This window comes from Theropithecus gelada, chromosome 7b (assembly GCF_003255815.1).
Source record: "Theropithecus gelada isolate Dixy chromosome 7b, Tgel_1.0, whole genome shotgun sequence".
Classification (NCBI taxonomy): domain Eukaryota; kingdom Metazoa; phylum Chordata; class Mammalia; order Primates; family Cercopithecidae; genus Theropithecus; species Theropithecus gelada.
Genome location: NC_037675.1, coordinates 61756702 through 61772164, shown reverse-complemented (window position 1 = coordinate 61772164; position 15463 = coordinate 61756702). Strand labels below are relative to the sequence as shown.

Here is a 15463-nt window from a genome sequence, read left to right as displayed (position 1 = left end):
TCTAGGCACTGAAGAATTAGGTATTTACTGTAGTCTTTGCAGTCTGGGCTTGTATGTGCCTGTCTTTCTTGAGGAGGCTTTCCAAGTGTTCAAATGGAATTTGATTTCAGACTGTTGTGCTAGCAGTGAGCATGGCTCCGTGGGCATGGCACCTGCCGAGCCAGGCACAGGAGGGAATCTCCTGGTGTGCTGGTTGCTAAGACCTTGGGCGAAGTGCAGTATTTTCCAGGTACAGTCTGTCACAGCCTCCCTTGGCTAGGAAAGGGAAATCCCTCAACCCCATGCCCTTCACAGGTGAGGGGATGCCCCGCGCTGCTTTGGCTTGCCCACTGTGGGCTGCACCCACTGTCCAACCAGTCCCATTGAGATGAACCAGATACCTCAGTTGGAAATGCAGAAATCACCTGTCTTCTGCGTCAATCTCACTGGGAGCTGCAGACTGGAGCTGTTCCTATTTGGCCATCTTGGAGGCAACCTCCAAATCTAAACTTCTATATGTTAAAAAATTTTAAGGGCAAAATGACAAAGATGTAAAATGTTTGCAATAAGATTGCAAAGAATTAATTAACATCTCTAGAATATAAAGTGCTTATATGTACCAATAAGTAAAAAATTACTTTCTCAATAGAAAAATGAGCAAAGTCCATTTGACAAATAGATACTTCACTGAAAAAGAAACTCAAGTGGCTAATAAAATCTATGAGAAAACAGATTTCCTTATTAACTGTCAAAGAAAAATAAATGTGCATAACAGTGTTCATTCAGGTGTGACTTTTATATAAGAAACAAAGTTGGGACAACTTACATGTCCAGTATAAAGGGATGGTTGAAACTGTCTGGTTTGTCTATTTGGAGGAATATTATAGAGCCATGAAAAGAGTCAGATTTTAGAAGAATAATGACATGGACAAAAGCTCATGATGCAATGTGAAGAGGAAAAGAGTGCACAGAAAACAATGCTGTCATGATCTCATTTTTTTAAAAAGCCTGTTTACTGAGAAAATAGACTTTTGGCAGCAAAACTTGATCTGAACGGACGTGAAGCTATCCACTTTCTGTTACTTTTCTAGGCAAAAAACAAAACAAAACAAAACCAAGAACCTGATTTGTTAAAAGCTTTCAGGATAAAGCAAAAGATCATATTAAATTCTAAAGTAAGAGCTATCTTTAGTACAGTGTATTTTGCCTGAATCAAATCAACAGACCTTATTTTAATATAAATAAATGACAGGTTTTGAAGATAGATCTTTTTAAGTATAAGAGTGTGCTATATAAAAGTACCATATGTCTACTTCAATTCTGTGTATTAGAAGAACTAGGCTTTAGATTCAAATATATATACTGTATATACTGATTTCACAAGTAATATGTAATGAAAATTATTTTCCAGTTTAATGAACATTATTCTGCAAGAAATCTAAATCCTCTGTCATCAGAGCAAGAGATTGGTAAGTTGTTTGAAGTTTGCTACATTTAAAAACATGTTAACTCGTTAGTATAGTATTTAGTTTCTCTAACTTATTTTCTTAGGTGCTCAATTTATTCTTTAGAAATTACTGTTACTTCTGCACTTCTCACTGATATTATTTTCTTTCTTTTTTAAAGCAATTTGCTTTTCTCACTACTCTATTAAAACTTACTTTCTCCAAGGTTATTGACCTCCCAATTATCAAACATTATGGGTATCTTGTATTTATTATCATATTAAGACTCTTTGCAACATTCGATATAGTTGATTATTTCCATCGTTTTTCTGTAATTTTTGGATTTCCTTTTCTCTCTTTGATACTTTTAATTGGATATTCTTTCTTTATTTTTCCTTTGATTGATTAATTCATTCAACATATGAATATAAATGTGTATGTGTATTATATTTTTTATATCAGGTATGCTTTTGGGCTCTGGTGACAGAACAGTGGACAAGGATGAAAAATTCTCATATGGTTTATGTTCTAGTGTGAGAAACTGAAAATAGACAAATAAATCAATGTATAATTTATCAGATAGTACACTAAACAACAATTGTTATGGACTTGAATAGTCAGACTCACATATTATGATTTTTAATCTAATATTACCTTTATGTTATAGAATGATACAAGATAAGAGATAATGGTAGGTACAGCATCCTTGTTTCATTGAAAGGATCACCAACTACCCAAGTAATACACCTTCTTTTGCCACTGCCACCCAAGGAACATGTCAGGCTGCTATGGACAAAAGGCATATTTCATGTAGGTCACCTTGACACAAGAGAGATGTAACTTCAATTTCACACCAGTCTTTTATACTTTTCTAGTCATGATGCCCAAGGCCTGTATGCTAACTCATAGCTCCTCTAATTCAGGTGCAGTCTCACACAGCAGACTAGATAGATAAAACATTCTATGTTTACCTTAATTCTGTGAAAACAGTGCTGTGGGAAGTCAGGCTTCAAGTTCATTTTTCCAGGTGGGCCTGAATCTGCCCAGGCTTGATGTTAATGCTTTACTTATTATTGGTGATAAACACTATGCAGCAAAGTAATGTATAGTAAGGGAAATGGGGAATACTTGGATTGGGAAAGTGATTGCTGTATTGCAAGGGAGTCAGGAAAGGCATCACTAAAAGTCAACATTGAGCAGAAGGAGGTGCAGATACAAGCTACTGGGAAAAGTGTTCCAAGCAAAGGGCAAAAAGGTCTTGAAATGGGAACATACCCAGTATGTTCACTGAAAATTAGTTAAATTGGTATGCTTTGTGGAATAAGGAAGGAGAGACTGGTGGGAGATTAAATCCAAGAGGTGGATAGAGCAAATCATGTGGGACCTGTAGATCATTAAGGACTTTGGGGGTTTTTTTCTGAGTGAGATGGAAAGCCTCTGGAAGGTTTTAAGTAAAGGACTGAAGTGATCTGACAGGTTTTAAAACGGTTATTCTGGCTGCTATGTGGAGAACAGACTATGGAAACAAGGGCAAAAGCAGGGAAAGGTCAGGAAGCTATAAAATGACACAAAGTGAGAACTGATGAGTAGTAGTAGAAGTGGTGAGAAGATGTCAGATTTTGGTTACAAAGTGTTCTGAAGGTAGAGCTGGAAGAATTTGCTTATGGACTGGATATAAGGATTGAGAGAGAGAAACAAGGATTGTGCCGTGGTTTTGACATGAATAACTTGGAATGGAGTTGCCATTTATAGAAATATGGAAGGCTGTAAGAGTAATTTGAGATTGAGGAGCCAGGGGTTTCATTTAGGAAGTGTTTTAATTGAAAAGCCTATTTATTAGATATCTAAGTGAAAGTAAAGTAGGAAATTGTACATATGAATTTGGAATTCAGTGAGATGGAGACACAGATTTTGGAATTTTTATAAATGGTATTTAATGCTATGAGATCAGAATGAATCTACCAATTGTATTTATTAAATGTCTACCATCTAAAAATTTAAATCTATTTACATCCTCTTTTTTGAGACAGAGTTTCACTCTTGTTGCCCAGGCTGGAGTGCAATGGCACAATCTCGGCTCACAGCAACCTCCGCCTCCTGGGTTCAAGCGATTCTCCTGCCTCAGCCTCCCGAGTAGCTGGGATTACAGGCACCCACCACCATGCCCAGCTAATTTTTTGTATTTTTGGTGGAGACGGGGTTTCACTATGTTGGCCAGGCTGGTCTCAAATTCCTGACCTCAGGCGATCCACCCACCTCCACCTCCCAAAGCGCTGGGATCACAGGCGTGAGCCACCGCGTGCAACCCACATCCTCTTTTTTGACACTCTCATTCATTTGACACTCATTCACTTCAGTGTTTTCAAATATACTACATACAGATAATGACCAAATTTATATCTTGCTGCACTAACTTCTAAACTCTAGGACCTTATTTCTGATTGTACAGTTTAAATCTCTTCAGACATCTTTTGACATTAAAAACTCAGTGTAGCTGAAATCAAACTTGTTCTCCTTCTGATGTCCCTGATGGTATCTCCATTATTCTAGCTTTTAATGTTTGGAGCATAGTAACAATTTTAACTTCTCTCTGTGACTGTGACTACATTCAACTATTCATCAAGTTCTGTCAGTTCTCTCTCTTAAATATTTATTTTTATTTCTATTTTCATGGAAACCATTATATTTCAGAGTCTTACTATTCACTTGGACTGTTACAATAACATCCTAATTGGTGTTTTCCGTTTTTCAGCTTACGTATAGATCACAGCTTACTTAATTAACCTTCAGTGCCCATAATGTTGGCCATATCGTCACTGCCCTAATCAGATACCTTCAAGTGACTCTCCCATTGACTATCAAATTATGCTTCTACTTTTCTAATTTAGCTCCAACTACCTGTTTTGTTTTTTATTGGTATATAGTTGTACATATTTATGGAGTCCATGTGATATTTTGATACCTGCATACAATGTGTAATGATCAAATCAAGGTAATTGGAATATCCATCACCTCAGACATTTATCATTTCTTTGTGTGGGGAACATTCCAAATCTTCTCTTCTAGCTATGTCAAAATATGCTATAGATCCTTGTAAACCATACTACTACTCTAGAACTTATTCTTAAATTTCATACTAGAACTTATTCCTTTCGTCTAACTGATTTTTATACTCATTAACCAATCTCTATTCATCCCCCAACATACCTCTTAAGCCTTTTATCTTATAAGAGTAACCTGTGCTTTGACCAGACTCTGGAACTCAGTGTGTCTCAAGTATGCCCACAATTTCTTACCTGCTTTTTACTTCTTGCAGTCCTCAGCTTGTATCTCTGTCTTTCAAGATAGAATTCTTTTCCATAATACCTTTTATTTATCCCCTCAACTTTCTTTTTCAAAAAGATCTCTCCCTCTCTTTTCTGAATCTCTCTTCTTTTTTATACTTTTTAGCATTCTACCATCATTATTTATAAATAGATACAAAGTCTTCTCTAGATCACAGGTTTTTTGAGGGCAGGGATTTTTAAATGTACCTTTGAATTCCCCACAGCACCTATAATGCTGCCTTGCACAGTAATGTGTTCTTTTATTTACAGTGATCATATGAGTTTTATGAAGACTTCATATGAACTTCTTGTGAAATTAAAAACAAAATCAAATTCATTTATTCAAAAGGAAATTCAAGATTTTAGTTCTTTTTGGATCTATGTTTCCATTATACCTATTTTTCTTTAAGTCATATGGATGTGTACTGAGAAATACACATAGTCAAAAAAATAAAGTGAGAAAGGGAGAGGGGAAGAACACAAGTATCTGGTAGTCAGTCTGTCCATCTATCCATCTGTCTGTCCATCCATCCATCTATCCACCCATCTTATTGCTGGTTGGTTTGGTTCTATTTAGGGTGAAATAACTGAGATGTTTAAAAATAAAAATAAAGTTATTAAATATATGAAAGTTTAAAAAATATATGAAACATTCAAAGTGATGCAAAGTAAATTATTTTGCTTAATATGTTATTTGATTAATTCTATATAAAAATAGATATTTTAAAAGACTTGTTTCAAGTACATATTTGATTACTGTAGATTCAAAATTATTTAATAATTTTAAATTAGAATTCGGATGTTGAAAATATATTTGTATATTTATAATTTTATTAATAAGTAATATAATAAATTAAGAACAGTATTTTTCCTTAATGGCAATTCTGGGCTTCATCAACCAGAGCTACATTTAAAGTTTATTTTAAAAATTCCTTTTGGAACTCTTTTTAATGTTCTGTCAGTTTCCTTGAACAATGCCATGGACAGTATATTGTAGTGACTCAATAAATAATAGTTGAATAAGTTTAACTTATACAGTATCTCTCAGATTCAGCATTTTTTCCTCCATTACCATCGCTATGATTGTAGATAGGGTCAGCCTTTCATTACGTCTTTACTGGACAATGGACTTTTATTTTATTTTGGTTAGTCCCACTTCTAGACTCTCTTGTTCCAGCCTTTATACCTATTCTCTCCTGAATAATACTTACACAGCAGTTCAAATTATGTCATATCTCTGCTTGAAAATCTTCAATGAATTCTTGTTATCTACTAAATAAAGTCCAGATTCCATAGTGGGGCATTCAGCAATCTTTCCAAGCTCATCTTCATTAATTTCTGCTTAATACATCTTTATTATTTCTCACTGCTCCTGCTAAGCTGAATAGATTTCTGTTACTCTAATGCATCCTTTGCATGTCTGTTTCTGTGCCTCTGTATCATTCTCTTCATTTGAGGCGTTTTATTCCACTTTTTACTTTTTATACTAGTTCTTTATATACTAGAGTTCAAATTACTTGAAAATAGGGTTTAAGTTTGAGTCTGTTTTAATCTTCATAGTACCAAGGACAATGCCTTGCACTTAAGAGGAATACAGTTAAATACCTGCTAAATAGAAGAATGATTGTTACCATATTTATTGTATGCAGTATGCTATAATTCAGTAGGTTATAAAAATTTTATATAAGATGAAGAGCATGATATTGTAATGTTTATCTTCCTTAGGAAACTTATTTGAGAAGCCAGAAGGAGAAGATGGCTTTACATTTTCTTTTCCATCAGACACTTCAACTCATACATTTGGAGCTGGAAAAGATGATTTTAGTTTTCCATTTTCATTTGGACAGGGTCAAAATTCAATACCTTCTTCTTCTTTAAAAGGTTTTTCATCTTCCTCACAAAATACAACACAGTTTACTTTTTTTTGAGCTAGTCATTAATTCCTTGAATTATTTTACTGTTCTGTATTCATGAGGGCATAAATTTACATTATTGCTTAAAACATGAAGACTGCTTTATTTTGTTGATTAAAGCAGTAATGTTTACATTGTTTGATTATCTTTATTGAAATATTGAAATACTGAATATTTTGGATTTTGTGTGTGCTATTAACTAATCATTTATTTTGGTTTGGATTTTGTGAGCCGTGTTCAGGTAGAACTTTTATTAATCTTAATAGAATTTGGGACTTTTTTCATTACTCTTTATTTTAAATATTAAGCCTGCTTCTCCTTGGAACCTAAGGTTTTTTCTGGTAGTATTGTTGGTACTTTGATAAGAACAAGAACTGCAGTAGTAACTCCAGAGTTAGTGCTGAAGTGTACTGTAGCTACTAAGAATTTCTTTTAAAATTATTGGGATTCACTTCTGCTTCACTATGTAGTATACAGAGTGGTACTATAATAATAATTTCAAATAATTTATGTTAATAACAAAATCTGTGTTATTTTCTTCTAATATAACACATGGTACAATTCTAATTTTATGAGTCATGCTAATGCCTTCAATGGATAAAAATTAAATGTGAAGGGCAAGAGTAATTTCTGAAAATTGGATTGTTTTATCAGTGGTGATCCTGTTAATGTTTTTTGCTTAAATATTTTTTGAGGAACATTTAAAATTTTGTCTCCGTCAATAAAAAACAATTTCATCTTTATGTTTTGTGTTCAGTATTTTTCAATTAGTTATATAGCTTACATAAAGATATTTAACATTTGATGAACTTCTGTAAACATTTTGCTCAATATCATTGTATTTTGTGCTTTGTAAATTAGCTATATTGAGTTACTAAGTACTAAAGAGTTGGACTCCTTATTTTGATGTGACTGTTGATGAGTTTTTAAACCTAACCCCTTCTTTTCTCTTTCTACCCCACATCTGGTCAAGTTGATCAGAAAGCCTGGCTGCTTCTTCCTTTGGTGCCACTAGGAAGTTCAAACCACATATGGGAGCTCCCACCCAGCCCCACCCCCTAACTACCATAAAAACTGAAAGCCAATCTTCTTTCCCTACTTCTCAAGCTATTTTTCAGTTTAGCTTAGGAGGCCTGCCCAGCTCTCCCTAGAAGGCCTTAATATATGACTAGAAAAATCTTTTAATACCCTATTGGGATGTGTGGCATCATCAGTTTCAATATGCAGATCAAATTTTGGGTAAGGGTCTATACTGCTTCTTCAGGGTATCTACAAATTATCACAGTTGTATTACATTAAGCTGTCTCAAAGACTTAAAAAGGATCTCCATCTAACTAATGATAGACTTCAAGAAAATTTTAGACTCTGTTAAAAAAGAACCATCAAACTTTCAACAACTGCTTAAAAGATGAAAATTTCAGTTAAAAAACTGGATTTTCTTTGTTTTTTAAACAGGTATTTATCTTATTGACTCTATGATTGAATTAATTGGTAGTTTTGATATAATAAAGACATTGGCTATATATGAGACAGGAGAAAAAGTTGTAATTTGTTTGTTTATGGAGAAATTCAAAACTAGTTTTAGCCTTGAATGATTCAGTGATTCCATGATTTATTTTTACTTTAAATAGAGTAATGTCTAGCACATCAGTATGGTTATATTTATCATGTATCAATAAGTGATATGAAATAAGTATTTTAAAAGTATCTACAGTGCACATGGCATTTTGACAGCGTATAAAAGACTAGAACACAGATGTGGTCTTATACTCAAGGAACTTATAACTTGATTGAATAGACAAAACTTGGGAAATAACAAAAGCACATTATAATAACTATATTATAACGATAATATAACTATGTTATTAAAACAATAATATAATAACTATATTATTATAATGTGACTTTTGTTATAGAAGAGACCAAGCGCTTTAAGAATGAGGGGAAAAAGGTCATCATGGACTGGAAAACCTGGGAAGGATTCACCAAAGAGGTAGAATTGAATTAGGACTTTATAGGTATGTAGATTGTAAAATTTTCAAGTGTAAGATTGATGCTTTTTTAGCCTTTTGTGTTTTAATTACCTAACTAGTTGTTAGTCTTTAGTAGGATTGCATTAAACAATTATTGAATTAATAGAATTTAACTGAATTGGTAAAGGAGACAGAGCTTTCTAGATAAGGGGACTAATATGATCAAAAGAAAAATGCAATCACATATTTACTATTAATATGTGTAGAGGAAATTAAAGAATAGACCTAACTGGAATGAAGAATAATATCAGGAAATTGAGTTTAATAGATATGTGTTGTAGGAAGTCAGGGACCCCAAATGGAGGGACCAGCTGAAGCCATGAAAGAACATAAATTGTAAAGATTTCATGGACATGTATTAGTTCCCCAAATTAATACTTTTATAATTTCTTACACCATCTTTACTGCAATCTTTGAACATAAATCGTGAAGATTTCATGGACATTTATCACTTCCCCAGTCAATATTCTTGTGATTTCCTATGCCTGTCTTTAATCTCTTAATCCTGTCATCTTATTAAGCTGAGGATGTATGTCACCTCAGGACCCTGTGATAATTGCTTTAACTGCACAAATTGTTCATAAAGCATGTGTGTTTGAACAATATGAAATCTGGGCACCTTAAGAACAGGATAACAGTGATTTTCAGGGAACAAGGAAGATAACCTTAAAGTCTGGCTGCCTGTGGGCCGGGCAGGACAGAACCATATTTCTCCTATTACCGAAAATGGGTAAGAGAAATATCGCTTAATTCTTTCCCCAGTAAGGAATGTTAATAATTAACAGCCCTGGGAAAAGAATGCATTCCCGGGGCGGGGGCTCTAAAATGGTCACCCTAGGAATATCTGCCTTATGCAGTTGCAGATAAGGGATGAAACACGCCCTGGCCTCCTGCAGTGCCCCCAGGCTTGCTAGGATTAGGAAATTCCAGCCTGGCGAATTCTAGTCAGACTGGTTCTCTGCTCTTGAACCCTGTTAAAATGTTTATCAATGACAATACAAGCACAACGGGACAGGGAACCTCATCAGTAATGCTAATTTTGCCTTCGCCTTGTGACCTTGCCCTGACCATTTGCCTTGTGATATTTTGTTACCTTGTGAAGCATGTGATCTCTGTGACCCACACCCTATTCATATACTCCCTCCCCTTTGGAAATGACTAATAAAAACTTGCTGGTTTTGTGGCTTGGAGGGCATCATGGAACCTGCCGACACGTGATGTCTCCCCCAGACACCCAGCCTTAAAATTTTTCTCTTTTGTACTCTTTCCCTTTATTTCTCAGACCGGCCGACAGTCACGGAAAATAGAAAAAAACCTGCGTGAAATATTGGGGTTCCCCTGATAGATATGATAGGATTGATTTATAGAGGATCTTGAATGTTTTGACTTGGTTTCTGAGGCCAATACAGAACTTATATTTTAATGTCAGAGTTTCAAGAGAAAATAAATGACTAGGAAAATTAAACTTACAATACAGCCACAGTTAGGAGAAATTAGAGTTGGATAAACAAATTAGGAGTCAATTGCAGTGGTCCAAGTGTGTAGTGATATGTTCCAGGTGATAACAACTGATTGTCTTGTGGTTTCACACTGCTGACATCTCAAATTGAAAAAATATATCTTGTTTAAAAGAAATACATTTGATTGAACACCATCTGAGCATAAGGTAAAAGGAGAAAGGAACCAGAGTTGTTTGTGTTTGAATATCATAGCTTATCCAACTAGTAGAGGCATATGCAATGTTTCAAATACAAATCACAAAAATAACTTTGTGTAATCAAATAGCCTTATAAAGATAACTTTTAAAAGAGAATTATTCCCCTAGAGACAAATCAAATATTCTATCACCTTTAAAATAGGAGTTTGTTCCTACTTCTATTCAGTGAGATTTCAGAAATAAGGGGTCTAGCCCCAGAGCTCTCTGTTAAATTTAGAAGAGAAATAGCCACTGTATATCTAATTTTGTTTAGGTCCAAAAAATCTATTTTAATATTGTTAAATGAATTTTTTCTCTATGATTAGAAAAGATATTCTAAGAATATAAGAGTAATACTCCAAAATCAGTTAAGACTCTTGATTTATTGTCACAAGAGGTATATGTATAAGCAGACAGTGGTTCCTGGCACATAACTGCTTCTCAGTGGACAGACCTAGGATCTGTCAGTAGACACACCTAGGAAATATATGTATGTATACTATATCTATATACATGTTTGTCGGTGTATCTAACTACTGAAAACAAAACACGAGTTTAGGCTGATAACTCTAGCAACAAGAGGTTCATCTAGTATTCCCCTTTGGTTTAGTTGTAACTGCTTTCTCTGACAATGAGAAACCTGGCTGTCATTAACTATTTGCTTTCCTTTTCAGTCCTAGTATACATGTAAAGTTCTTTCTAAATTGGTAACCCAGATGCTGTGATAAACAAATTTATCAACTAGGGTATGTTAGTGTTCTGTGACTGCTATAGCAAATTACCATAGCCTTTTTGGGTTGAAACAATAGGAATTCATTCTTTTATAGTTCCAGAGGCGGGGCATCCAAAATTGGTGTTACAGGTCAAAAATCCAGGTGTCAGCAGGATCATACTTTCAACCCTCTAGGGAAGGATCCATTCCTTTCTTCTTTAAGCTTTTGGTGCCTGCTAGCATTTCTTGGCTTATAGCTACATCACTCCAATTTTCAAAGCTAGTCAGAATTCGACAGAGAAATAGAACCAATAGCATCTATCTATCTGTCTATCTCTATCTATCTATCTATCTATCTATCTATCTAATCTATCCATCCATTCATCTAGATTTATTTTAAGGAATTGGTTGTTAAGATTGTAGAGGTGGCAAGTCTGAAATCTGTAGGACAAGCTGGCAGGCTAGAAATTCAGGTAAGAGTTGATGTTTCAGTTGAGTTCAATATCAACAGAGCAGACTAGGGAGGCTGGGAACTCAGGCAGGGTTTCTGTGTTGCAGTCTCAAGGTCAAATTTACTCTCTAGGAAACTTCAGTCTTTGCTCCTAAGGCCTTCAACTAATTGAATGCAGCCTACCCACATTATGGAGAGTTCTGCTTTACCCAAAGTCTACTAACTTAATCATATCTAAAAATACTTTTGCATCAACATCTAGAATGGTGTTTCACCAAACAACTGGGTACCATAGCATATCCAAATTGACATAAAATTAGCCACCATAGCCAGCATCTTCAAATTTCTCTTTGACCTGCCTTCACATGGCCTTCCCTCAGTGTATGAAATCTCTCCCACTGCCTCCCTTTTATAATCGTAAATGTGATTGCATTTAGGGTCTATCTGGATGGATAGTTCAGATAATCTCCCCATTTCAAGATCTTTGACTTAACCACATCCGTAAAGCCCCATTTTTTCCCATATAGGTAACAATCACAGATTCCAGGGATTAGGTCGTGGAAATCTTTTGGGGGGCCATTTTCAGCCTATTACATAAAGTATAGTGTTTGTGTGTATTCTTTATCCAGTTACAGCAATATTTTCCAAAGTTACTTAAGTTAGCTCCTATCTTCTATACCCCCTTACATTTGATTGTGTTATTTATTTATAACACAGATTCATTTGTGGCCATCTACATTCCATCTTGGGTTTATCTGAATTACTTCTTGGTTTAAAAAATTGTATACAGTAAAATTCCTTCTGTAAACCAAAAATAAAATTCTAAGCTTGCCACTCATCTGAATGGATCCTTCCTATCATCAAGGACATTCCAAAATTAACCTGAAAAACTAATTTAGGCCATGATGGGAAGGGAGAGCCAGACAAGACTCATTATACTCTCCTCCCTTTTGGAATTACTGAGAGAACAGGCTCTTAAAGTCTGATAAGAAACATTTACAATCTATTCTCTCTGAAGCCTGCTACCTGGAGGCTTTATCTTCATGATAAAACTTTGGTCTCCACAACCCTTATATAACCAAACATCCTACTGATAATAACTCTTTCATCCAATTGCCAATCAGAATATCTTTGAATCTGCCTACAACCTGGAAGCAACCCCAGCCTCTGCTTCCAGTTGTCTCGCCTTTCTGGACCAAAGCAATGTACATCTTACATGTATTGATTGATGCCTTATGTCTCCCTAGAATGTATAAAACCAAGTTGTGGCCTGACCACCTTGGGCACATGTTGTAAGGATCTCCTGAGGGCTGTGTTACCGGCCATTGATCACTCATAATTTGCTCAGAATAAATCTGTTCAAATATTTTACAGTTTGATTCTTTTTTTTTTTTTTAATTGTGTACATCTTTTTTTTTAAAATTTATTTATTATTATCACACTTTAAGTTGTAGGGTACATGTGCATAACGTGCAGGTTTGTTACATATGTATACTTGTGCCATGTTGGTCTGCTGCACCCATCAACTCGTCATTTACATCAGGTATAACTCCCAATGCAATCCCTCCCCCCTCCCCCCTCCCCATGATAGGCCCCGGTGTGTGATGTTCCCCTTCCTGAGTCCAAGTGATCTCATTGTTCAGTTCCCACCTATGAGTGAGAACATGCGGTGTTTGGTTTTCTGTTCTTGTGATAGTTTGCTGAGAATGATGGTTTCCAGCTGCATCCAAGTCCCTACAAAGGACACAAACTCATCCTTTTTTATGGCTGCATAGTATTCCATGGTGTATATGTGCCACATTTTCTTAATCCAATCTGTCACTGATGGACATTTGGGTTGATTCCAAGTCTTTGCTATTGTGAATAGTGCTGCAATAAACATACGTGTGCATGTGTCTTTATAGCAGAATAATTTATAATCCTTTGGGTATATCCCCCAGTTTGATTCTTTTTGTCGACACTTTGTGATGTGCAGGTCTATGGGTTTTGACAAATAGTGTCATGTATCTACCATCATAGCACCATACAGAACAGTTCCATCATAGCCCAAATTCCCTAGCATTGAATTTTGTAGTCAATCCCTTCCCCTACTTCCAAAGCCTGGAAACCAAAGATTTGTTTTCTATTCCTGTAGCTTTGTCTTTTCCAGAATGTTATATAAATATGCAATTTTTTTTATTTTAAATGCCAATTATTCCTAACCAGTATATAGAAATACAGTTGATTTTTATATACCAACTGTGATCATGCTGAACTCAGGAGGTCTAGCTTTTTTTGTAGAATCTTTGGGATTTTCTATGTAAGCAATCATGTTGCTTACAAATAGAGACAGTTTCATTCCTTCATTTTCAATATGCCTTCATGACTATATTCAAAATACGCTACAAGGCTATAGTAATAAAAACAATATGGTATTTGTGTAAAAACAAACACATAGACCAACAAAACAGAATAAAGAACCCAGAAATAAATCCACATATTTACACCCAACTGATTTGTGACAAAGGTGTCAAGAACATACACTGGGAAAAGAACACCCTCTTCAATAAATGATGCTGGGAAAATTGGATATCTGAATGCAAAAGAATGAAACTGAGCCCCTACTTGTCACCATTTGCAAAAATCAACTCAAGATGGATTAAAGACTTAATGTAATACCTAAAACTGTAAAACTTCAAGAAAACAGGGGAAACACTTGAGAAGGTTGGTCTAGACAAAGAGTTTGTAGCTATAACCTCAAAAGCACAGGCAACCAACCTGAAAATAGACAAATGAGACTATATTAAGCTGAAAAGCATCTGCATGGTAAAAGAAACCAAAGCATCTGCATGGTAAACAGAGTGAAGAGGCAACCTGTTGAATGAGAGAAAATATTTGCAACCTATTCATCTGACAAGGGACTAATATCCAGGATATACAAGGAACTCAACAGGAAAAAAACTCCCATTAAAAATTGAGCTGAGGACACACACAAATAGACATTTCTCCGAAGAAGACATACAAAGGGCCAAGAGATATACGAAAAAAAATGTTCAACATAACTTATCATCAGGGAAATGCAAATCAAAACCACAATGACGTATCATCTTACTTCAGTTAGAATGGTTATTATAAAAAGACAGAAAATTACAGTGAGGTTGTGGAGAAAAGTTAACTCTTATATACTGTTGGTGGGAATGTAAATTAGTACAGTAAATCCAGAAAACAGTATGGAAGTTCCTCGAAAAACTGAAAATAGAGCTGCCATATGATCCAGCAATCCCACTATTGGGTATTTATCCAAAGGAAAAGAAATTTGTATATCAAAATTTGTATATCCACCTGCACTAGAATGTTTATCACAGCACTATTTACAATGGCAAATACATGGAATCAAGCTAAGTGTCCATAAATGGATAAATAAAATGTGGTATATAGACATAATGGAATGCTAATTGGCTGTAAAAAAGAATGAAATCCTGTCGTTTGCAGTAACATGGATGGAACTAGGAGGTTATTATGCTAAATGAAATAATCCAGGCCTGGAAAGACAGATACTGCATGTTCTCACTCATATATGAGAAAAATTGATCTCATGGAGATGGAGAATAGAATGGTAGATATCAGAGGCTGGGAAGAGTGTGTAGGTAGGAGGCAGGGATAAAGGGAGGTTAGGAGTCGGGGATAAAGGGAGGTTAATTTAGTGAATACAAAGATAGATAGAAGAAATAAGCCCCAATTACCAATAGCAGAGTAGAGTGACTATAGTTAGCAACAATGTATTATATATTTCAAAGAAGCTAGAAGAGAGGACCTGAAATGTGTTCCTAACACACAAAAATGATAAATACTCAAGATGATACCATAAATACATGGACTTGATCATCACACATTGTATGCATGTAATAAGATATCACATGTAGCCCATA

General features: G+C 35.1%; 1 protein-coding gene across 1 annotated transcript in view; it reads left to right on the top strand.

The window, feature by feature from the left end:
- C7BH14orf39 (chromosome 7b C14orf39 homolog) overlaps nucleotides 1–7561 on the top strand; it is a 44610-nt gene extending 37049 nt beyond the window's left edge. The window contains exons 17-18 of the mRNA XM_025392545.1: nucleotides 1391–1448; nucleotides 6476–7561. Coding sequence (XP_025248330.1) covers nucleotides 1391–1448; nucleotides 6476–6678 — 261 coding nt within the window. The 3' untranslated portion in view covers nucleotides 6679–7561. The remainder of the gene's footprint in view (nucleotides 1–1390; nucleotides 1449–6475) is intronic.
- Nucleotides 7562–15463: the final 7902 nt, after the last annotated feature.